The 26306-nt window shown below is 38.6% G+C and overlaps 1 protein-coding gene across 1 annotated transcript in view; it reads right to left on the minus strand.

The window, feature by feature from the left end:
- Window positions 1-7599: 7599 nt before the first annotated feature.
- qsox1 (quiescin Q6 sulfhydryl oxidase 1) overlaps window positions 7600-26306 on the minus strand; it is a 42566-nt gene continuing 23859 nt past the window's right edge. The window contains exons 10-13 of the mRNA XM_041792101.1: window positions 24895-25033; window positions 23495-23671; window positions 13649-13810; window positions 7600-9506 (exon numbers count right to left, since the gene is read on the minus strand). Coding sequence (XP_041648035.1) covers window positions 8755-9506; window positions 13649-13810; window positions 23495-23671; window positions 24895-25033 — 1230 coding nt within the window. The 3' untranslated portion in view covers window positions 7600-8754. The remainder of the gene's footprint in view (window positions 9507-13648; window positions 13811-23494; window positions 23672-24894; window positions 25034-26306) is intronic.

The raw sequence follows: 26306 nt of genomic DNA on the forward strand, positions 1-26306 counted from the left end.
TTAAGAGAAATTTTGGTCCGATTAACATATATTTTATTAATATTTTATTTTCTTTCCAATGTATGCCATTTTTAGCCTCCAAAGTGAGATCAGTCCCTATACCATAAACAGCCACAAGGGGGCGATTAAGATATTTTAGCCAAATAATAATAATCCTGTGGCTGTAACATTCTCCATCTCTGAATTTGCTGCTAATATGATGTGTCCTGTTTGGTGAAAAAAAAGGTCTTTAGTTAGGATTTCCAGGTAGTAAAATCCCTGAAGCTGAAAGAAAACCAAAGTTTTAATTTAACTGAACAAACTAAACATAGGTGTTTATCATGTATGATAATTGCTAATAATAGGTGACGGGTTGATGTCTGTAAAATGAATCGAACATTAAACCAACCCAGACATTTTTTTCAATCTCAGTAGTTTTTAGGTCAATAACTGTAGGGAATTCAAAAACAGATTCCTGATATACATCCTAGCAAAGGTTAAAAAGGTCCTGTTTGTAAGTTATTAAATACTTCTAATCTTCCTAACAGGAATATGGTGTCTTCAAATGATGCAATTCATGCCTTTTCGGGAGGCCATTCTTGAAGTGAGGACGGCCCCCTATTACCCTAATTTCTCAGATAAATCTATCTGTCGATCAACTAAATAATCTTATTGATAAAATCCCCCAAACTACAAGGAAAGTTTAAATGACTGATTCCTGCGTGGATCATTTGTTAATGGCACCCTGTAGATCATTTATGCCTGTCATCATTTTTTTAGTGTGACACAAACTACAACAAAAGGTTTAAATATGACTCGCCTTTAACATTTCACAAAATACCATAAAGTTTTTTAGTGTACGTTGAGTCTTTGTTACAATTCTCAAAGTAGTAACAGTAAATTACATGAGATTAACTGAACAAAAGCTGCATGGTATCCTAACTGCTACTTTAATTTACATGAGGGAGAATCTTAGACAGCTATATGTTTTATTTACATTTAAGGTAAGTATTTAATCTGACCTGAAGCCCCTCATAGCACCAGCATGGTCTCCTTAAAGACCCTTGACATGAACTGAGGAGTCTCCACTGAAAGCGAGGTGTGAATCTGCCACTCCACCGACAGCAGCATGTCAGCCGAGTGAATTAACACAACATGACTGACAGGAGCTGGATCTACTCCAGATGACTAAATTACACTTCCTGTAAGCTGTGTGCAAACAGCTGAACATAAAAGTGCATGAAACAGAATGGAAAAGGTCAGGCTTGAGTTGAAATTAAAAAGGAGTGATCAAAGTTTAAGTGCAGTTGATAGGAAGTTATTGATTCTCCCCGGCTTCTGCACACTTTCCCGTCCACAGACTAGATCCAAAAACTACAAACTTGCCTAAATCCAGTCTCAGAACACACATTACACCATGTGCTGATGGAGGGATGAGATGTTTGAGAGATCGGCATGTAAGTGTGCACATGAAAGGGGGAGGGGCAGTAAAATGAGATAGACGTGACCCTACTTGACTCCTTTCTTTTAAAAGGCTGAATGTTTAAAACCTGAAAGGGGATCTGGCTTAGTTTGGATGTGATATACACCAATACCATATATTAACCTCTTTTTCATAATTTATTCACACACACACACACACGACCCTCCCCAACAGCAGGAAGCTTTATAGTATTATTAAAGTCAGAAAGAGAGATGACAGAAAAATGCATCAAGCCCCTCCTGCATTTTAATATCAATACAGAGAGGTAATAAACATGGAGCAGAGAGCATGCAGGAGAGGAACGACTATAAAAAGCCCACATTGTCTAATTTATGGAAGACAACAACAGGGCAGCAGAGAGAGGGTTTTACCCTTCAGTCTGTGCTTTCATAACACAACATCACAGTGCACAACATTAGTTTAGTAGTGAGTGAACACAAAAAGTTTATTTGGTTTTCTGGCCTTTTTTTTTTTTTTTTTTTAGCGAAATAGTAATCAGAAGGTGATAGTTTCTTACAAGAGAAAGCCAATTCAATCTGCAGGCTTTGGTCTTATCATACAAACTTCATCAAGTCATCACAGAACTGATGTTAAATTTTCTCTTTTTTTAAAAGAGCCAAAAACCTATCCTCCTTTATTCTTAACCTCTTACACAGCTGTACATTAAAGCACATGCTTTGATAAAGGCACTTCCTTAAAGACTATAAAGTACAAATAACACAACGCTCACAAACATGACAGAAACTATTTGTCTTCTTCACTATGTATTAATGACTGACAAATCATAGGGCAAGTATGAATGAATAGTAAAGAAGAAAGAAACCATCCATATTAAACCATATTAACCACTGTCTTGCTGGAAAATAAATCTTCTCCCTAGCTGAAGTTCTCTTTTCCTATATTTTGCAGCATTCATTTCCCTCTCTACCTTTACAAGCCTTCTGGGGCCAGCTGCTGAGAAGCATCCCCACAGCATGATGCTGCCACCACTATGCTACACAGTCAGGATGGTGTGTTTTTGTTGATTTGCAGGGTTCAGTGTCCATCAAGCATAGGTTTTGTCTGTTGGCCAGAAAGCATCATTTTGGTTTCATCAGACCAAAGAACTTTCTTCCACTTGGGCATGGAGTCTCCCACATGCCTTTTAGCAAACTCTAGTTAAGATTTAATGAGATTTCTGCAACAATGGCTTTCTATTTGACTGATAAAGAACCCACTTGTAACGCCTTCAGAGTAGTCACAGGTGTCATGGCGGCCTCTCTTATTCTTTTACGGTCACTCAGTTTGTGAGGACGGCCTGATCTAGGCAGATTTACATGTGCCAGATTCCTTCCATTTCTTGATGATGGATTTAACTGAACTCTGGGGGATGTTCTGTGCCTTGGAAATTTTTTTAGCCATTCCCTGACTTAATTCATTTCAATAAAATTTTCTCTCAGTTGCTTGGAGAGTTCTTTTGACCTCATGGTGTAATGGTAGCAAGGAATCATGGTTAACCCGTCACTGGACCTTCCAGACACAAGTGCCTTTATACTAAAATCACTTGAGACACATTCACTGCACTCAGGTGATCCCCATTTCACTTATTGTGAGAATACTGGCACCAGTGGCTGGACCTCTGTTGAATTAGGTCAGTCACGTTAAAGGGGGTGAATATTTATGCAGTTACTTATTTTACCTTAAATATTTTTGTTTAATTGACATTGCTTTGTAGAAATCTGTTTTCACTTTAAAATTAAAGAGGATTTTTTTTGGTATTTTTTTTAGTCAAAGAAGCCACGTTATATTGATTATGATTGATTTATAAAATCAATAAAGGGGTAAAACATCCAAGGGGGTAAATACTTTTTTATAGGCATCATTTCATATCCAGCTCTGTTCCTGAGTTCAGACAAAATAAGACCCAGCACCCCTAAACGTGTCTTGATTTAGATTTGAAGCCCCTGTCCTCGATGTGAACCGCTCACCTCTGCCTTGGCAAAGCCGCAGACAGATATTACATGGCTGCCAACTTCCTCATTAACCATCATTAGTCTGAACCAGCAAAACACTTGCAGCTCACTGAGGATCCAGCAGGCACTGATAGAGGGCTTCTGTAGAGTAAGCAGCACGAAGCATCGCTGACTCCAATCCTATAACACAGGTAAACATTTAAACAGATTAACAGATCAGAGGTGTGGGAGAAAGGCACTTAGACCAAGCATCAAGTCATGATTTAATCAGTAAAAAACAGAACATTACATGCCAGATAGTTTTTAAAATACAGAAAAAGTTTGAGGACTAGTAATTCCTCCTTTAGTCAGACAGTTTCCTAGAATTAAAAAAAAAAGCTCAGCCTAATTTAAAGAATTAAGAGATATTTTTGATCATAATTAAGAAATAAATAAATAAAATTCATAAGTATTGCTGTCTCTTTCTCATGAATTTTAGCAATCTTAATGTGTCATTTAGGGCCTAGTTCAAAGTATCAGAGTAAGTTAGTAAGTCATACAACTATAACTGCTCAGTATTGATGGTTTTATCTGAAGTCAACTGCCTTAACTAAACTAATTCCCTATCAAAACCTGTCATAGTGGGATTTTGAGTTTCAGGTAAGGTCAGAGTGTGTGGGTAGTGGTGGGGGGCAGGAGTTGTGGGTGAAGGGGTGAAGGTAAGGGGCAGGAGTCAAGGGAATTCAAGGCGGTGTTCTAGGAAACACAAATCTCAAGATCAAGCATCGGTTGTCCTTCAGATGGGCTTGTTGTAATCCGTACAACATCAAACCCTCGTCCCTCCATCCATCCTTTTATCCCTCCCTCTTTCATCCACCCCTCCTTGACTATCTCACCCCATGGTCCCCCCCTAACCACGGGATCCCTCCCAAACCTCCCCCACAGAACCCACCTCCAAGTGTGTGAGGGAAGAAAGAAGCCCCACGAAAGCCGATTGCGTTTTAATAAAGTTTATTATCTGCGGGGAGCTAATCCTCAAGGGTAATCTCTCCCTGTAGTCCCAAAGGAAAGCTGGATTACTCACTTGCTATAATCCCAATGAAATTGTTAGGATTTAGCTTGCGCTGCACAGCAGATGGCAACAGGCTTTTTCCTTCAACCTTGGATTTTTTAACCCCCTCCATTTCTACATGTGACATCCTGGTCTTCCTGGCCTCATGTCCTGTTGTCTGGGTCAAAACAAAAACAAGATGATTTTTTTTGTTGCCAGATTAAACAAAGAGTTTATATTAAAAAATGCTGACATCTTAGCCAATGCAGGGAGCCTCATAGTTTGCCTCCTTTCTTGAAAGCTCCAGTAAGGTTTTTGCTTTATGTTGACTTGGCACCCCCTGTGGACAAAGTGGGTATAACATTCCTAACATGTTAGGCCAGAGATACACCTTATTGTTTCACCTTGGGTTTGGGTATGCGTCCAGCTGCGTGAAGCATTTTTGTAAGTGTACTTGTCGATGCATCACTATGCCTCACTCATGCAGGCATCACTAGATGGCACATGAGAGAACTAAGGCTGTATACCTGATGTGTGGGATGTAAACTACAAATATGGTCACACTTGAGGTTACAATAATGTTAATGCTGTGATGAGAACTAACATTCATATCATCAATAATCATAGTAACGTCATAACAGCTCAGGCTGATGACTAGTGGTCAGACCACACCATTTGCACTTTTGTTTCGAGAGGGGTCAATGTAGCTGTTAGCTTCAGCAACGTGAACATTAGCTCTGTTATCTATGTAGCTTACACAGGTAACAGAGCCTCGTAAGCTATGCTTGCTGAGTTTTAATGTTTCATGGAGGGCAAGCTTTTTGCTGTAGGCAGCCTGTTTACTCAGCTTTATTAGATACTTGTAATCAGGTTTTGCAGGTAAGGCTTTTAACTTTTGGTATCTTAATCCTTACCCTAACCCTAAACACAACTTTTATCTCATCTTATTATGTATGTTTTCTCGTGTATTTCTGTTCTGAAATACTGTTGCAAGAAAAAGTATGTGAACCCTTTGGGATTTCTTGGATTTCTGCATAAATTGGTCATCAAATGTGTTCTGATCTTTATCCAAGTCACAACAATAGACAAACACAGTCTGCTTAAACTAGTACCGCACAAAAAAAATATGTTTTTAATGTTTTATTGAACAAAACATATAAACATTCACAGTGCAGGGTTAAAAAAAGTGAACCCCTAGGCTAATGACTTCTCCAAGAGCTAACTGGAGCCAGGAGTCAGCCAACCTGGAGTCCAGTCAATGTGATGAGATTGGATGTGTTGATGTTCATGTGTCCTTGGTAAGACAGACTGTCTACACATGGAGAAAGTTCAGCACTGTTGCTACTCTCCCTTGGCGTGGTCGCCCTGTAAAGATGACTGTAAGAGCACAGCGCAGAATGTTCAATGAGGTGAAAAAGAATCCTAGGGTGTCAGCTAAAGACTTACAGAAATCTCTGGCACATGCCAACATTTGTGTTGACAAATCTACAATAAGTAAAACATTAAACAAGAATGGAGTTCATGCGAGGACAACATGGAGGAAGCCACTGCTGTCCAAAAAAAACATTGCTGCATGTTTGAAGTTTGCAAAAGAGCACCTGGATGTTCCACAGCACTACTGGCAAAATATTCTGTGGACAGATGAAACCAAAATTGAGTTGTTTGGAAGGAACACACAACGCTATGTGTGGAGAAAAAAAGGCACAGCACACCAACATCAAAAGCTCATCCCAACTGTGAAATATGGTGGAGGGGCCATCATGGTTTGGGGCTGCTTTGCTGCCTCAGGGCCTGGACGGATTGCTGTCATTGACAGAAAAATGAATTCTCAAGTTAATCAAGACATTTTGCAGGAAAACTTCAGATCATCTGTCCGCCAACTGAAGCTCAACAGAGGATGGATGATGCAACAGGACAACGACCCAAAGCATAGAAGTAAATCAACAACAGAATGGTTTCAACAAAGAAAATACGCCTTCTGGAGTGGCCCAGTCAGAGTCCTGACCTCAACCCGATTGAGATGCTGTGGCATGACCTCAAGAGAGCGATTCACACCAGACATCCCAAGAATATTGCTGAACTGAAACAGTTTTGTAAAGAGGAATGGTCCAAAATTCCTCCTGACCGTTGAGCAGGTCTGATCTGCAACTACTGGAAATGTTTGGTTGAGGGTATTCCTGCCAAAGGAGGGTCAACCAGTTATTAAATCCAAAGGTTCACATACTTTTTCCACCCTGCACTGTGAATGTTTACATATTTTGTTCAATAAAAACACGAAAACATATTTTTTTTGTGCGGTATTAGTTTAAGCAGACTGTGTTTGTCTATTGTTGTGACTTAGATGAAGATCAGAACACATTTGATGACCAATTTATGCAGAAATCCAAGAAATCCCAAAGGGTTCACATACTTTTTCTTGCAACTGTATACAGCGAATCAGATGAACGGTTATGAGAGTGGCCTTCGGAGATGAAAAGTCATCAGCCTTGTTTTGGTCTTGTTTGTTTCTGCATCATTTTCATCCCTGCATGAACTGAACACTATGCTGTATTGGTTTAATTAGTGGCCATGTTAACTGGTGACTTTAAGCTGGCGACTTTTGTAGATGAGGTTGTTCAGAAAGAGTCCTAGCAAATAAACTTTTGTTTAGTTTTTTGTCACAGTATCCTTATCCTTAGTATTTAATGGAAAAACTAATACAACGTATGGACGCATTTGACAGGTCACCATGTCGGATGGTGATTTTTGACCTGTAACACTAAACATTTTTTAAATTTGAAAGGTTTAGGCATCAATTCCAGCTAGTTTGATGACACGTTTGCCCTTGTGCAGTGATAATAACACGTTGTAAAGATCTGGATCATTGTGGTCTTGATTGATTTGTTTAATTTGCTGTCAATCACTTCATCTGTTACCTATACCCACTGTCACTTTTTCAGGCATCAAAAATAACTTCATAAATTATAAACATCTGAGCTGAAGGTCCAGTTTGTTTTTGTAATTCATAAAAATGCATCCTTTTTCACAGCAGTCTGTTTCATAGACGACATAAAACTTCAGAAGAGCTTTGAACTACTTTTATAAAGTGAAATGGTTTTCATTTTGAGGCTTTAAGTTGATTTGGGTGAAAGACGTGAGGAAAGAACACCAATAAGTCCTTATCAAAAATAATTTTATTGATTCAGACACGCCATGAGAAAAACTGTGTTTTTGAGAGTTTCCAATCTAATATTCTATGTTGTGGACACAAGGCAAAATCAAACCCTGCTTATTTCAACACCTGGTCCAGTGTGAAGATTTGTGTTGCTCCACAACACGTCAAAAAGAACCAGAGCAGCTGTTATCTGGACTCAGCAGTGTGATGTCATTTTCAAAGTTGAGACATAACATTCATGTAGTGTTCGTTTGAAAAGAGCTGAAGAATAGAGGAGATTTGCTCCTCTTTGGTGGCACTTAGTGTTGAACTACACATCCATTCACAGTATTTCATAAATAGATATAACTCATCCTTTGACAAACTGAAGATAAAAGAAAGGGACTTCCTCTTACACTACATGATTACTACTGAAACTAAACACAAAACTGCAGGAGAAAGTTCACTTGCATTTAAGATACAACAGAACAAATATTCTCACATCACTAAATAATCACCCATGTGCTTAAATTATTCAAAAAATACTTTGTGATATTAAATAATTTGCATTGAAGCTATGCTTTGGGGTCAAAGGTACACAGAGTAGCAGTGGAGGATGCCTTCACTCTTAAATGAGATATTAAAAAAATTGAAGAAATAAAAAAATGTCTGCTAGAAATGACATTAATGTGAGTAAAGCAACAAGAATCTCTTAGTGAAATAAAATTAGTTGCATTAACTTCATTTAAATGAAATCTCCATGTTTTATCAGGTTTAATCCTTCATAAGTGGTCACACAATTAAAGCATCTGAAAAAAATCCAAACTAAGGCAAAACCCCTCACAACAACCCCCAAACAGAGATGTAGACTTATGATTTATATGAATTGATTTTGCCTGAGAATCTCAGGTCAAGTGTTAGGTGGGATAACATACCTGCTAGTTAAAGATTTGAAGGCACTTCTTTTTTTTTCTTCCTCCTCCTCTTAGGTTAGTCACACTTCTAAAAGACTGAGGCTACAACACACAGTTGCCTCCTACGGCAGCAGGTTACAGTTAAGTGGACGTCCTAAGATGGCACTAATCTTGACACATCCCCTTAACCTAAATCTTAGCCTTGATGACCCTAATGAATGCTTACCATTGCCCATTTAGGTATATTTTTTCTGCACTTTGGTTTAGGGGGAGACTACCTTAGCCCGCCGTAGCCTGAGGCGGTTTTTGAAGAAGAGGTACATGCCTAGAAGACACATACAGGACAAGAAGTAAAGAATGACACATAAGCTTATGTCCAGTTTGGAGAAGCCAATGCTCAGTGCCGACATCATCCCGCGTCTTCTGTGATTTAACTTAATCTCTTCCTCAAAATACTGGCCGGACAGGTCTCGTTTCCGTATACGCTTTTTCTGTTCAGGCTCAAAGTCTGTGTCCACCGGCTGCAGGCCAACCATCCCGAGCCCGGCGTCCAGCTCCAAGCCAAGCCCAAACACGGGCTCCGGCTCCTGCTCCACCTTCCTCTGTAAGGTGCGTTGTTTGACCCTGGAGGCAGCCATTCGCAGCGCCTGTGCCTTGTAGTGCTCGTTGATGAATGAATCCAGATCCACTATGTCCTCTGGTTGCTCTCGCATCTTCATTCCCACAATGCTAGGCTTCCCTTGGCCCCGCCACTGGCCTCTTCCCACCACTATTCCAGTTTTGGCCTGATGGGTCGGTTTAGCCTCCATCTCCGCTGCTTCCCCACCTCCTACCAGCTGATCAGTCACTACTTCTTCCTGTGGACCCTCTTCTTCCTCTTCCTGTGATGGCGGGGGGGTTGTGGTGTCCACTGCCTCCCTCACCATCCTCTTATGTTTCTGTTCCTTCAAAGCTTGCTGTCTCTCACGTTCAAGCCTGTGATTTTCAAGAATTTGACTCTCATCCTCCAGGTAATCTGATGGAGTCAGGAAAGAAAGAAACGTTTTGATTATTTATACAGTCTTTACCTCTAATCTATTCATCATCAGAGGCTGTGATTTTTTTTTACTTTTATGGCCAATCGTTCAGTTCAAATCCTGAGTATTTTAAAATGTGCATTTTCTTGTGACACTGACATCCAAGTCCAGTCTGAATAATGAAATAAGTGCACAAAGTGATTTTAGGATTTAAATGATTGCTATAAGTATTATGGATGCTATTTTCTTATAATAATAGTTGCAAACGAGGGACCAGAAATGTTAGTTTATCAAAATTGTAACGGTGAAAACAATCAGAAGATGGAAAAAAGGAGACATACTTTATTTTCTTTCAGTTAATATTCAAATGAAGAAAACCACTATTTCTTATCTAAAGCTTAACATTTAGAAAATTTCTAACATGATTTAGAAAACATCACAAAAAATAGATTAAGGTAAATTCAAATAAAAATTTGCATAATATTTTCCCTTGTTTTCTTTGGTATTTCTTTTTTCTTGTTTTTCACCTGCTGAATAGAGAATGTCTCTGGTATTTTATTTACTGTAAAACCAAGTAGTTGTGATTGTGCTTCACGTGAATGGCAAAACCATGATGCAAATATTTGTTTCCAGTTATCTGAAATCTCCTGATTCAGGTCCCTCTCCCAACGCCTCTTCAAACCATCCAGTTTTGGCACTTGTGTGCTTCTAATATATTCATAAAATTTTGATGCTCCCTTAGTTTTCTGTTCTATCTTAAGTGAAATCTCCTGAATGCCTGTGTTCCCTTGGAGCAAATATTTTTTATTTGCAAGGATGCAATGTCTAATTTATAAAAATATCCAAAATTCAGTTACCCAGCTTATTTGTTTCTAATTTCATCAAATGAACTGAATCCTGCCTCATTCATCACATCTCTAATAGTGTAAATGCCATCTCCAATCCATTTATGCCAAACAATACTCTTTTTTATCTATTAGGAGCTTTTATTATACCATAAGGAGGATCTAGCTGTTAATGATGGACCAGATTTTTTTTTTGGTGTGCCCTTTGCCGGGATTCTCCATTAAAGACCAGCACTGGATCTTTAATTGGAACCGGACTGTCTGTCTATTAAAGGAATGTCTCAGCAGAAAACTGATGTACCAACTGCTGCTCAATTTTGACCCAAGAAGGGATCTTAGCTGGAGGAAGGTGTATTTTAGCCAGATGAGACAGAGAAAAAGATAGATGATACCAGTCTATCCTTGGTAAAGATAACCCCCCTCTATCTTTTAATGCATGAAGTTTTGACTGATTGAATAAAGGTTTTTTCCCAGCCCAAATAAACTTTTCTATCATCTGATTATAGGTTTTGATAAGTGTGGGAGGAAAGTTTAACGGTGCAGCTAACATAGTTAATCATAGGAGTTATAATCATTTTTATCAGGTTAAGTCTCCCCATCAGGGAGATTTTCAATTTATCCCAGTTCTGTAGCAATATCTGGGTTTTCTGAATAACAGGTGATAAGTTGGTCTCCAATATATTTTCCAGACCTGGTGTCAACTGGATGCCTAAGAATATTAAGCCTTCTGGTTTCCCACCTAAACTTCCAATTATTTTTGAGATGTACGGGGAACATCCTTGAAAGAGGCATGGCCTCAGATTTACACCAGTTGACTGAATATCCTGATACCTCAGAGAACAGGTCTATCACAGCACACATTTCGGGGACTGCCAACTCTGGATTACCAGAAATCATTAAAATATCATCTGCGTAAAGCAAGAGCTTGTGCTCTTCTTCACCTGCCATTACACCTTGAATATTGCTGCTACTTCATAAAGCTACAGCCAGGGGTTCAAAAAACAGGGCAAATATGGGGTGATAGAGGCAACCCCTGTCTTACCCCATGGTTTAACTTAATTTGAGAAGATACAATCCCATTTGTTAGTACTGTGGCTGCTGGATCAGTATACATCAACTTGACCCATTTCCTAAATACTGGACCGAATCTGAATTTTTCCAAGGTATGAAACAAGAAAGAGAATTCTACCTTATCAAAAGCCTTCTCTACGTCCAAAGAGAGGGCAACTGCTGGTTTATCATTATTTCTCATCTTCCGTATAATATGCAACAATCTATGTAGGTTATCTGCAGAGTTTCTGCCTTGTATGAACCCAACCTGATCCTGATGTATAAGTAATGGTGCCACTTCTTCCAATCTTGATGTTAAAACTTGAGCAAGAATTTTTCATCTACATTTATAAAGGAAACTGGGTGATAATTGGCACACTGTTGCGGATCTCTTCCTTTTTTTTGTACAAGTGTAATTATGGCTGACCTCATACTTTCAGGTAATTTCCTTCTATGTAACACATCTTTATAAACATTTAATAGTCTTGGGGCAAGTACATGTGCTGGTGCCATTGCTGCTAACTGGAATTTTGACAACCTTACACACACCCAGTTGCAATCCCACACCTGAATGGACTATTGAGGTCACTGCTGCTTTACAAAACAGTCTGAAGAAACAAACCCTGCTATATCTTTTTTTGGAGGAGACAGTTTGGGTTGGTGGGACAGCTTTGAAAGTAAATGGCCACTGTGGAAGAATGGTGAGAACATTTTTGTATGTTTGGGACAGCTATATGAGTAAATTGCTTCACCTTCAAAGTGAAGGATGGAATTAAGTTTGGTTAACTCAAGTTACCTACTTGCAATTTGTTATCTTGAGCTGAATGAACTTAAACCAATTGCTTGTGACCCACTGAAGCATTTTTACGTAGTTCAGTAATTTCCAACTTGAAGTGAATATTTTTTTCCAGTGTATTTTCCAGTGCATTTTTGCGTTGTCATGTGGACAATATTTTTTGAGAACGTAGCATGTGTGGACAAGAAAAAACCTCCATTCCCAAAATACCCACCTGCATGTCAACTAGTTCTACATATTAACATAAAGTAGTTTGGACCTGGATGAGCAGAAGAAGACCCAAAGGTTACTGACTTACTTTGTATCTCCTTCACATACAGAGTTTCCTTTCAAGCCCTTCAGCAGAGTGTTTAGATGTGTTTTATACGTGGTAATTTTTGTATGGATGTTGCCTGTCGTTCAGTGATCCTGTTTTTTTTTGCCCATGTTTCTGGTAGACTGTTGTTGTTTTTGATGTTGTTTTGATTTGCACAACGAGTGAAGTTATCCACTGAGTTGGAGTTATTACCTGTGACTGACAGTGCCTCTTATGGCTGCATAGAGTATCTTCTTCATCAGTATGCACTACCTTGCTATGAGGTTGACTCTGCTTTGTTTTAGTTAGAGGAGACATCCTTGCCACAGATTTCCATGAGTAACTGCAGCTCTGTCATACTGTAAAATATTTAATGCTTTCAAAAATATAGTTTAACTAGAAGAAAGTTTTAAAGTGTTACATCAAACTCTGTGTGTTTAATTAATACTGTCAAATTTGCTGTGCATTTTATTTTATTATACAAGTCTGACTTTACCTGAAGCACCTAGGTGTTATTGCCAATAAGGAAAGTTATTTCCCAGTACAACTCAGTAGCTATTCAGTACTTGAAGCAAACTTTGAATTAAATGCTTTTTTACTTGTACAAGAGTAGACTTATAGACCACTACTTTTACTTAAGTAAATTTTAACCAGAGTAACTGTACTTTTACTTGAGTAAAAAGGTCATGTACTTTTTCAATCACTGTATTTTCAGGACTTTCTACACTCTACTACTTTGTCTAAAACTTATCAGAAACATTAAGAATAAACCAAACTATCCAACCACTGTTTTGCTTATATAGCTGTTAAAAATTAACTGGTGGACTTTAAGGTTAATAAGCTTTAGAAGGGTCAGTCCTGGGGTGCAGATAGCCTGGTTGTTAGGTTGCACCCCATGTATGCGGGTGGCCCGGGTTCAAGCCTGACCTGTGGCTTCTTACCTACATATCTCTTCTCCACTTTCTCATCTCTGTTTCTGATACTATCCACAGTCCTCTACCTCTATTAATAAATGTATAAAAAACCCTAAAATATATTTTGATAAAAGAAAGGACAGTTTGGCAGGTAGCAGGGGAGGAAACATATTTCAGTAGTTTGTTGAGACCTTTCAATATATGAAACATGAGTTCTCCAGGAACAAACTCCACTACATACCATTGAGGATCCTGCTGGATGAGAAGTAGAACAGGAGGAAGGAGAGAACCTGCTCTTTGTTCCACTTGTGCTCCCTTCTCTCCGTCACTGAGTGACAGGATGGACACATGTCTGGAGAAGGCCACTGGATCTTTGGGAAGTCAGGGTCTTCAGTCAAATCACCTGTAGAGGTAAACACAGAGGTAGTGTTACTGGGTTGTAGTGGAAGGTCCTCATCACTTTATTTCTGCCAGGGGATAAAAAAAAATTTAAAAAAAGGGGTGAAGGGTGAGCTGTGAAATGACCAGCCCAGTGTTGTGTGCCTTTTTCTTTTAATCTGCTTTTTGATTATAGAGATAAGTGTGTTTCATAAATTGGCATGATATTAGCATCAGATTCTGGGTTTATTGTCCTTCAGGGTTTGTTTTATCATTAAATGAATCTGTCAAAAAGAAAATTCACTCATATCATAGGTCAAAGCCGACTCCTCTGATTGTGAAATTTAAAATGGATAAAATAAATAACATTAATATAACAGAATGTCAAATAATAGACTAATGCTGAACGATATGCAAAAATAATCTAATTGCAATTTTTTCCTGCAATGTTGCGATTGCGATTTAAAATGCGATTATTTAGGTTCCTCATTTTTTCTGTTGTTCAACAAACATAAGCAAGAAATCACTCTATATTATAACAAGTACAATATTAGATAAGTTAAATTAGGGCTAAATTAAGAAAAAAATATCTTACTGCAATTTTGGCTCATATAGCAAATTTGATATCAATTGCTTTATTGAAAGGGATGATCATTTCTCATATTATTCACATTTTGATGAAGAAAAATAAATGCATGAGTACGAAAAGTAAGATTTTCATTTAAAAAAAATTAAAAGTATACTTGAAGGTTTGAAGGCTTTTTTGCCCATTTTGCCACTTTTTTTGCCACTTTCATCCCATTTTTGCTCTTTTTCATCATTCTTTCCCCACTTTTCACCCATTTCATCTACCTTATGCCATTAAATACCACTTCTTTCCATTTTTATTGTCCATTTTTGCCACTCTTGACTGCATTTTGCCCATTTTAGTCACTTTTCAGTCATTTATTTGCCACAGTTTTGCCCCTTTTGGACCATTTTATGCTGCTGTAACTCATTTTTTTTGTCATTTCTCACCCATTTTTTGCTACTTTCTGACCCTCTTCCTCCCCCTTTTTTCCCATTTTTGTTGCTTTTTGAGCATTTTGACATGTTAAACTTATTGTTATTGCTACTTCAAGCTGTTTTGGCCACTGTTCACCACTTAGATTGTGGCTCTTGCAAAGGTATTTTTTCAACATTTTGGCTCTTTGGTAGAGCAGGATTCAGTAACACTGGTATAAAGCTTATAAAATGGAAAAAGATTGTATCAAACAGATATTTTGACGCTTTTCTGGTTAAAGAAATATTGCACTGTCTGCGATTTGAAAATTGCAGCATGCCATATTGCGATTTAATCTAATTTGCGATTAACTGCCCAGCCCTATAATAGACCCCTTGACAACATGAACTAAAACACATTATTTGACATTAACTTCCTAAATGCACTGAAATGAACTAAAAGCATCTGTTAGAATCTATATTTTCAATAAATACTTTTCATTTAAAATTAAATGACACTGGCTTCTTATTCCCCTTCATTTTTGAATGCATGGATCCACTTCTATCTCTTCGTCATGCTGACAAACTCATAAATGCCTCTCTAACTTTAAGTAAATGATATACAAGGTCAGAAAAATGCTACAAAGATCTAGTTTCATTACAGGAAAAAAAACAACATAAAGCACCCATTCAGCTGCTTCATCCATTGTTGTTTCTTTTATTCTCTGTGTCGGTGCTTCAGCTTGAGGATGTAAGTGCTCTGGTGACTCGATGCAATCTGAGCTGAACCCATTTGATCTTGTCACAATGCTCGTAAAAACTAAGTGCCCATATGCATATGTGTATGTATGTGTTTTAAGTGTGTATATGTAAATCATCTGTCAGTGTTTGTGTGCATGTAATCTAGGGATTGATATTTGTATATGTGTGTGGGTGTATGACAGGGTCTAACAATGATCAATGGGCTTCTGGGATGTCCCAGTGGGAGGGGTGTTGAGATAATAGATGTGGCCAAAGTGGACAGCTTCCCCACACATGCACAGACACACTCACACTCCCTGCTTGAGGCAGTAGACCTCAGTGCACCTGTCTCATCCCCTCACACCCCTTTAAAGGAAAGCCCAATCTCCAAATTGAACATGAGAGCCACAGAAAGCTCAGAGGGGAGCTGCCCTTCTAATGAATTGGAAACTTTCTCCTTTCACATATTTGCCCACTCACACCACCCGCCACTCATGCTGCATGTATGGCAGAGGAACGGGCATACGCATAAAAACAGGCTCTGCACAAAGGCCCAGAAAAACACAAACGCAGGGCAGCATCTTGTTATAAATCTTGTTGTTGTCGCCAACCTTTGTGTGTGTTTATGTGTGTGAAAAAAGCAGAGCAGCAGCAGGTCTGTCACTTTACTACACTGTCAATTTACATCCTCCACCACCTCCGTCCCCACTCCCTCCTCCCCCCTCTGCCGCTCAAGATTAATCTCAGTCATATGCATGTGTGTATGTACTCTGCATGCACTACTTTACATAAAGGATACATCAATTTTACTGTGTCCTGGATGGGCTGCAGCCTGTGGGTGTATGTGTAGGAGGGCTTTTAGACATTTCAGCAGGTGAGAGCGAACGCATGCACTCACACATCTCCCAGATGCCTCAGATCTCGTTCCTTATTCTAATCAGCTTGCCACGTTTGTGGCCAGGGTGACTTTAGCCATAGCAGCCAGATTGAGATTGCCACAAAGGCCTGTCACAGAGATGTCATCACTGCTGCTCATACATATTCATCAGGTATAAATATGTATTGTTCAGCACGTCAAACTAGCTTCCTCAGCACTAATTCAGTAAGTGAGGATCAGCTTCATCATGTGGCATACTGAGCCGTCATGGCTGCCGGAGGGGGACTCATCGTGCATGATATTCTAAAATTGTTTAAATTATATGGAAAAAAAACTTGGTGCAGGAATTCTTAAGTATATATAATGCTGAGGATTGGTTACTATACTTTTATTTTGGTGTCAGGAATGTGGGGCACAGATGCCCAAGTGGTTTAAGGTGCGCCCCATGTACATGGGCAGCCTAGGTTTGAGTCTGGCCTTTGGCTCCTTTCCAACATGTATCTCCCCCCCTCTCTCATCTGTTTCCAGCTCTATCCACTGCCCTCTATACATGGAGGTATAAAAAAGCCCACAAATATATCTTTAGGGAATCAAAAATGTAGAAAACATTGGGTTAAAAAGAAAGAGGTAAAAGAAGACAATATCGGCTTATTAACCTAAGCTGGGTTCAGACACAAGACAAAAGAAAGGGGGGCGCCGATGGTCGAGTGGTTTAAGGTGCTACCCATGTACGTAGGTGGCCCGGGTTTGACTCTGGCCTGGGGCCCTTTATCGCATGTCTCTCCCCACTCTCCTCCCTGTTTCCAAGTCTATCCACTGTCCTTTTTCTATCTAATAAGGCATGAAAAGGCCCAAAAATAAATCTTAATTAAAAAAAAAAAAGGAAAGAGAAGTGACTCAAGTATATTTTAATTGCACCACAAAATTGACTTGCATCATTACTTCAGGTTAAACAAAAATGGTTTCCTTATTCTAGGTACAAGATGTTCAGTTACAAGTTTCTATTTCTATACCAAACAAGACATTAGGATGCTGAGGGGGTTTGTTGTTCTAAATTCTCAACCCCACATTAATACTTAGATAAACAGTGATGTCCATGCATGGCAGCCAGCTGCTGTTATTTGCTGTTTTTCAACATCTGCATTGAAACAAACCAGAAAACTAACTTGATTTGCAAAAATCCTACTGATTTTAGACTAATTAATGAAGTCCCATTTATTATTCAATTCTTTGTATTAAGAAAACACTGAAGCTAAGGCCTCTTTAATATTTCAACAAGAGTTTTGTATTCCTTTATAAATATCTTAGGGTTGTCAAACCAGGATTTCTGCTGTTAATCTTGATCAGTCTCCCTTTTTGTGGCATTTTAAAAATCACTTTTTGAATTTAAACCTTTATCCTGTTACTCTCCTTACTTTTCATTAAACACATTCCCTTGAATGCAACTTTAGTTGCTCACACATGACTAAACAGTTTCATTTACAATCTCCTGTTCATTTTTTCATGCTCTGTGAATAAAAATGAAGTTTTCTGTTTGACCCCACTGTATCTACATATCACTTCAGCCACTAGAGTGTTAAACAGCTCCTAAGCAGTCCTCCTCCCTTTTCTGTGTTCATATGATTTTATTAGGCATGGGGCTGTCATTAACAGCCCACTTTGTTAAATCACTATCTTTTGTTTGTGTTGACTGCCCCCCTCTTCTATCTCATGGACAGCTTGTGTCCTGAACAGCAGGGGCCAGAAGGACACCCATCCCCTCGTGTGTCTACTCCCCAGACACTTAAACACTATTCAACCCTCCACCTTCATCCATCAGTCCTCCCGCTTTCCCTCTGTGGCAGTCCTCCTCTCCTTCCACTCACTATCCCCGGGGACTCATATCCTCCGCTTGACAAGTAATAGCAAAGCATCCTTGCAGGATGGGTCCCCCAGGAGCCAGCCCTCCCTGCCTACACACACACAAACACACACAATTCCCAAGGCATTGTGTGACAGCAGGTGGCAAACACCATGACACAAGCCACACACGCGCTCCCCCTCCATTTCCTCCCCAGCCTCTCCAAGCACGGGTCAAGTTGTGGCGTGTGGCAGGGGTAGTTAGTCATGGTTGAGGGTGAGCCAGGGTCCACAGGGGATAAGTCGGGTGAATCAGAAGGAAAGAAAGGGAGGAGTCGAGGGTTTGGCTGCGTTTGTAGCAATGAGCGTCAGCGTCTCCCTAAGGAGAGCACACTCACTCACCCCCTCCTCCCCCCTTTTTCCTAAAGTGGAGCTCTTTAGTAAGCCTCCCCGCCTCTCCTTTCAAAAGCAGCCATGCATGAAACAGCAGCTATTTGTAAAGCAGCCCAACAATTAATTTAGCTGGCAACAAAGAGGCCCCAGGGCCCTCGGCCTCCTCGCAGCAGCAGAATTAAGAGCGGTGGCAGCTCGGTCCTGTTGCTGCTTGTCAACAGGCAGAGACTGATTCACATTTTTTCAGACCAAACAGGGCTGCTGGATGTGTGCTCACATGAGGCACTGTTCCCAGTCTGAGGATAGCAGGACCTATGGGTATTTAATAGACCCATCAGCATTTCTTTGTTTTTCCTATAATAACAACTTATACCACATATTACTGGTTATTTTGATTATATTGAGCTTTCAAGGATCATACAAACTATGAATGAAAAACTTTTTTTGTCTTTTTCTAAACTTTTTCTCTTTTTGATTAGAAAAAACTGAACAATAATAAATAAATCATAGTTTCTGACTGTTGTTGAGACCTAATTTAATTAGTGTGATTTCAGCCTGTTTAAGCTGGTTGTCCTTTCGTAGTCCAGAGGTGGTAGAAGATGTTTAGTCTTTGCACTGATTAAATACTGCTGCTGCTTTCACTGAACTTTTATTAGCGAACCACTTTCAAACCAAAGTTGGTTCATTTTTTGCAACCAACCAAGGGTAGTTTAACCTTTGCTTTCAGCCATGCTGATGCATCCTATGCATAATCATGACAAATACATGTCAAACATGTTAATGCACAGATACATACCACGACATGTTTGTAATGCATTAACTTAAAAAGTGACTTTAATTAATAGTTTTTATGGCACAACCTTTTTGTGAAATCAAGACCTCTTTCTCAACATATAGGAATGTTTATGTATATTTTAAATTAATAAGTTAATTTATTTCTTTAACTGCGATTAATTGCATGCCTTATTGTCCCTTTCAGCACACTTTAGTTAAAATACAGTCCCTCTACAGCCACAGTGATCTAAAATAAGTACACTACTGCTACTTAACTCTCTAAGGCTCAGCTATTTTATAACCATTTGTCTGGCCTGAACTCATTTTCTTAAGAAGCTTGAATAACATCAACACATAGTTAAGCTCTAAACATGCTTTTCTCAGGAAAACCTGGGCATTAAGAATAAATGTTTGCTGAAGTAAAGTCACTTGAATAATATAGATACTTTTGAAAATGGATTTAAGAATTGATAAAAAGACATTCAGTGTCAGATAAACTGGTGTGGACTTCATTGGAAAGGGTGACCGGAAAGTCACCCAAGTTCAGGGCTTGCTAGGGCTACGAAGGCGTGGACAGCATCATCGCAATGGTAAAAAATGCAACATCCAAGAGGAGAAATAGTAAGAGGCTATGACTTATGGCTCAAAAATTATTTAAGTTTTCATAAATTGTCATTTCTTATCGAATATGACAATGCTGGGTTCAGAGGTTTAATGTCTCGTTTTACCTTAAAAATCTAACCACTCAATGGACAGGTCAAAAGTTATTTGCACTTTTGTACTTTGTGTGTTTCCTTTTTAATCCGTAAAATGTCCCTTCTTTAGTTATTAAGTACAATTCATCATCTCTGATCTACTCAAAGTTCCTTATTTCCATTCAAAATAGAAGCAGGTCTCTATTAAAAGAGGAAGTCAATTACCCTTAGATCAAGACTATACAAATTTACAATGAAAAAAGTTTTAAGGTATAAGCCTATGAAGGGAAGGTGCAAAGGAAGCATTTGGGAGTCTAGAGGAGTTATGAATGACTGTTGAGGTTCTGGTTGGGGGGCACAGCAAAGGACAATGGGGTGTGATAAGGATAAGGGTGGCAGAGGGGGGTCAGGAGAAAAGGGGTGAGGCAGAAGCAGAGGATACTTGGAGGAATAAGACGGGCCGACAGCTGGTGTCTGATCTGAGGATCCATTCTCCCTCCTCCTATATCCCTTTAAGTCGTAATACGAAGACGAACTGACAATAAGAGGAAACTAGATCTGAAAAATGTACTTCCTAAGTTAGGATGTGGTAAAAACAGTGGGAGGACTTGGGTCGCTTAGTGCACTAAAGTTCATCATGAACCTACAATAAAATGGACTTACGCTTTACTATTTCTATCTTATAGTGCTTTCACACACACACACCCCCACACCCACACACAAACTTACACACAAAAATTTTCCCCCTGATTTAACCTGATTTTTTTCTGCCAGCCTAGTAAATTATCAGATTGAATTTATGGTGAGCTGAGAACACAACTGGAAAATGTAGGAAAACTGACTGCAAGTGAGTGGGAGGGGGTGGTAATGTTTGTACCTTGCTCCCAGCATGCCATGCATGTAATGCATGCATCTTTGTCATTATTTGTTTCCTTCATCAGTATGTTCTTCTCTGTGTTTTAGTTAAACCGTGAACACAGTAAAACAAATTGCATGTGCATGAGTGAAAATGTAATAAATGGTCAAGTAGGTTTATTGTTACTAATGATATCTATTCTATACTATGGAAAAGCTGACCTTTTCTCATCGACTGGAGCTGGGTACGTTTAAAGCAGTGTGGAAAAATGAATTGAGTTTATTTCATCAGTTAGATCTTGATTTTATCCAAGTAAAGACAAAGAAAAACATGTACATCACGTAGATCCCCTTAGTTCCCGTTACTGTGTGTTTGTGTTGTTTTATTTTTTTGTTTCTTGTTTTTTTACTGTACTTTAAATGCAAAGTATTAATTTTAAGGGCTGGACTAGATATGTTTAAGGACTGGACTAGAGCATAGAGCTGTAAACCCTCCTTATACGAACTAGTTGAAGTGGAAAAATAGTGATACGGGTACTTGAAGGACTTAAGAGTCAGGGGTTGTTATAACATCTTGTTTGCCATTGATTTATGTCTTGTATTTTGATTTATTAAACAAAATATTGTAGTTAAAGGAACAGATGATACTTTAAGTTTTGCAGAACATGAATGAAATGTATTTTACATTGTTTCAATAAAAAGAATACTAAAATTTTCAGCATAAGCAGATGCTAAAAATGTTAAAAAAATACAACACTGCTCAACTGGAAAAACAGAAAACACATTACAACAACACAATGGTTAGACCTCTTAACACATCACATATCAATGGGACAGCAATCAGCAACCTACAAAAATCAACTCCAAGAATTCAATAAAGCATACTCAACAACTCTCACGGCCATCTCATTGCCGGTGAGTTAATGCCACAGCATAAGCAAACAAAGGCTTGCTCACGGGGAGGAAAAGGAAAAAGAAAATTTGGGAATTTTTTTATATGGAAATCTACAGGAACCTTAACAGAAAAATACCATAACAAATACATCATGAAACACCTGCCAATTTTGCCACTCCGATTCATTCAAGGCCAGTTTGTTGCTACACCATTTTGTCTTGTTTGTCCTTTTCCATTGTCTTTCCGGTCTTCTCTCTATCCTATATTATTTTATTATTATTATTTTTATTGTTTGTTTTCTCTCCTGTTTTTCCCTCCTCAATCTATTTTTTTTCTCAATTTGTTGTCTTTATATAATGTTTATTATATGTTTATAACTTTGTAAATCAACACCACAACTTGCTACCCATTTATCTGTTTTTTGCACACATTTGTTTGTATGCACTTATTGGTGTATAAAGGAGAGAAAAAAAACCCAAAATGTTAAAAGTCTGTAAAAATATGTTTTTGTTTTTTCACACAAAAGCAGCATAATATTTCTATCTGACTTTTTCAGATTTCTTGCTGGAAATAGGTAGTTAACTTTTTTTGCATGTAAACATGAAACACTCATTGATGAATACATGTATCCAACACTGAATAATTTCATTAAATAAATAATACAGGAGCCTAAAAAACAGAAAAAATGGTTCTGTTATACCCTGTATTTTCTGTAAAGTTTCTCACAAAGAATGAATGATGATTCTAAAGCTTGGTTGAATAAGAAAACTATGAAAATATTGTTTTTCATTCATCACTAAAAGACAAGTCAATTCACTGATAAACACTATGAAGTTGACCTTTTGTTGGCAGCACATTAAAGTACTAAAATAAACATAACCAATAAAAGCATTGAAATAAAAACACCCACATTAAAAAATATGATGACTCTTAGTTTTAAGCTTCAAAATAAAACAAGCTGCCACACCCTTTTTTAACAAAAGACATCCAGATTTGTAAGAAACCAGGCATCCTATCCTGCTGTGTCACAGACTGTGTCTGACCAACCAATTGTCATTTTCACGCACAGTACACAAGTTATGTAAGAAAAGTCATCAGTGACGAGGTCAGTAAGATGGTCTTGATTGAGTGATTGTCCTTAAAAGTGATATGGTCTTCAAGTCACTGCAGCAATAACCAACAACAGTCTAGTCTAATTTCACTGTTCCAGTATTTTACTGTTATCTGAATGGCACATGATGCTGATATAGTTCATGCCAACACAGATGCATGTAAAAGAACTTTCACTCTGCAAGTTAAAAGTCAACACATTCAGATTCAGTCGTGGGAAAGGGAACTCAGAGAAATTAAGCTTGTTTCCCCAGTCTCTCTCTTTTAGGACTCTGAATAATCATTACGCCATGCTGACTTGTATATGATCTTATCACATCTGAAGGACTTGGTTTACTTCCCTTTAATAATTATTCTCAAAGTTGCTTTTATCAGTTTAAATATGTCACATTATGGACTCTCAGCCTGATAAAAAGCACCTCCCTTTAATTTCAAGAAGTCTTCTACATCAAGTCTATTCCAGCTGCCGTTTAAAGGAACAAATGTGAAATGAGAGAAGAAAGTGGGATGTGTTCTTGTTAGCACCCAGATGTCTGGGCTGACTCCTACCTGCCAGTCTGTTGTTGACACGATTGTGTCTTGACCAAAGCCAAAGGACCGCTCCTGACACCGTGTTCACATTCATCAGACTCTCCCTCGCCATGTTCTCAAAGTGCCTGGCACACTCCCTGCAGCCAAAAAAGTTGCGGACATAGCTCCTCATTGCACCCAGCACCTCCAGGGGATCTTAAGGGGAAAAATGTAAAGCCAGTTAATTTTGAGAGCCAGTGATCTGATCTGAATGACAAATGTACTGCTGTGTATAAAAACACTATAAATTAAAAGACAACTTTTAAACAAGTTTTCTGTGTCTTTTTTAGTTTCATTCAACAAAATTTTAAAGAGAGTGGAATTGAAAGCAAAATCTCCACTCAGCAGAGAACAAGTCATTACTCCCTTCATAAAGCACACTCCATCACCTGCACATACAAAGCTGTTTTTCTCTTTACATTAAAATGTCCTGTATCCTAAAGCTTGCTAATGGAAGTGCAGGTCCACAGCTTCCTGGATTCCCACGGTTATGTGGGCCAGGAGTCACAGAGAGCTGGGTTAACCCATATTGAGATGAATACTCTGTACGGGCGGGATAACCCAATCTGGAGATTAAAGGCCGTAAACCCTCTGTGTGAATGGTGGCCAGGCTGTTGTCTCAGGACTTCAACAGTCCACAAACATATTTTTCCTGAACCTGTTTGCTTTTGTTCTAAGCTTAGCTGGAACTTTAGATGAACCGAACTGACAGAGAGAGTGTGTCCGCGAGTGTGTGTGTGTGCTCTTTTTGAAAATAATTGTGGTATTATTTATCAGTCTAAACATTTTACATTTTTCACAACTGTAGTAATCTATGTTTTCTGTATTCGTAAATTAAGTTTTATGTTATAGCCTATATGTACGGTATGTGTGTGTATCTACCCATTAAGCTGGTGGTCTGTGGGGGTCCAGATGGACACCCCTTTGGACAGTCCATCTGCAGGTCACATGATGGTCCGTAAACCTTGGGATTAACCTCTGTTGATGTGTGTGTGTGGAAGGGAGATTAATGTCCCTGACAGGAGTGGAGCCTCCGGTCATCTGCCTGTTTTATTAACCACTCACATTCCACTAATCTAACATAATCCCTTTTCACACAGCCACAATTAGGCTCAATTTTAGCTGTGACAACATGACAAAATACAGGACAAAAACATCAAAAAATATCTGACCAAATTCAACATGATACATGGACTTTTTTTGTGTTTGCGAAGTCTTTTCTCTGCTAAGTGTTAAAATCAGGAGAGTGTTAAAAAGCAGTCCAGCAAACATTCCTGAACTAATGTGTTTACAGAGCCCTCATCCTCAGTCTGTCCCTGTCTTTGTAAAAGCCCATTGGCTCATTGATTGATAAATAAAATCTCAGCATGTGTGCGTACCTGTGCAACCCTTGTTCATGGCCTGGACAGTAAGAACATGGAAGAGAGTCCACACTCCACATGGGTACCGTCTTAGGTTTGGTTGTGAACTCTGACAGCCCACCCATCGCACGCCTTCAGGCAAAGCAGAGTCTGGTGACTGAAGAAATTACAGACAAATGTGAAGAAGAAGAAAACAAAAAAGGGTCATGACAAATGTGTTTCTTTTTATGTTTTGCTTATTTTAAATTTTTATATCTGGAAATAATGTCATAACAAGTGTGATCTGTTAAACTTAAGTGCAACACAGCTTTCACATCTGTATTATAAGTCTCCTACAAACTGTTAGAATTATCTTTCCCCATATACAGTGCTTAACAAATTTATTAGACCACCTGTCATATTTGTCACAGAGACCATCCAACATCATGAAGTGCTTTAATGTGCACTCTGTCATTTTCAGTGAGCTCTCCATGTCTTACCTTTTTGAACAGGAATGAGGAATTTCAAACTGAATTCACCTTTTTATACCCAAATTTGAGCCGGCTCACTGGGCTTCTCTGAGAAGTCAGAAATTAATCAAGCATAACATTCATAACATTCAACCACTAAAACTCATTTTTCTGTTCATGAATGCAAGTAAATAACTATAATTTGACATATTAATCAAGAAATAATAATGTGCTTTACTACTTCTTTGTAAATCAGTGAATTTGAAAATTCATGAATAACAAAAATAATTATATTTTTTTGGTAATTACCAGTGCTGTTAATATAGGGCAGCTGTGGCATAAACCTTACTTTGGGTGGTGGTCTAATAAATTTGTTAAGCACTGTATGTGTTCGTACTTTGACGAATGTAAAACCTGCAGTTTATTTCTAACTCAGATTCTTACCTGGGGCTGTATACAATTGCAAGAAAAAGTATGTGAACCCTTTGGGATTTCTTGGATTTCTGCATAAATTGGTCATCAAATGTGTTCTGATCTTCATCTAAGTCACAACAACAGACAATCACAGTCTGCTTAAACTAATACCACACAAAAATGATATGTTTTCATGCTTTTATTGAACAAAACATATAAACATTCACAGTGCAGGGTGGAAAAAGTATGTGAACCCCTAGGCTAATGACTTCTGCAAGAGCTAATTGGAGCCAGGAGTCAGCAAACCTGGAGTCCAATCAATGCGATGAGATTGGATGTGTTGGTTAAAGCTGCCCTGCCCTATAAAAAACACACACCAGTTTTGAGTTTGCTGTTCACAAGAAGCATTGCCTGATGTGAACCATGCCTGGCACAAAAGAGCTCTCAGAAGACCTACGATCAAGAATTGTTGACTTGCATGAAGCTGGAAAGGGTTACAAAAGTATCTCTAAAAGCCTTGATGTTCATGTGTCCACAGTAAGACAGACTGTCTACAAATGGAGAAAG

This window comes from Cheilinus undulatus, linkage group 7 (assembly GCF_018320785.1).
Source record: "Cheilinus undulatus linkage group 7, ASM1832078v1, whole genome shotgun sequence".
In the NCBI taxonomy this organism is placed as follows: Eukaryota; Metazoa; Chordata; class Actinopteri; order Labriformes; family Labridae; genus Cheilinus; species Cheilinus undulatus.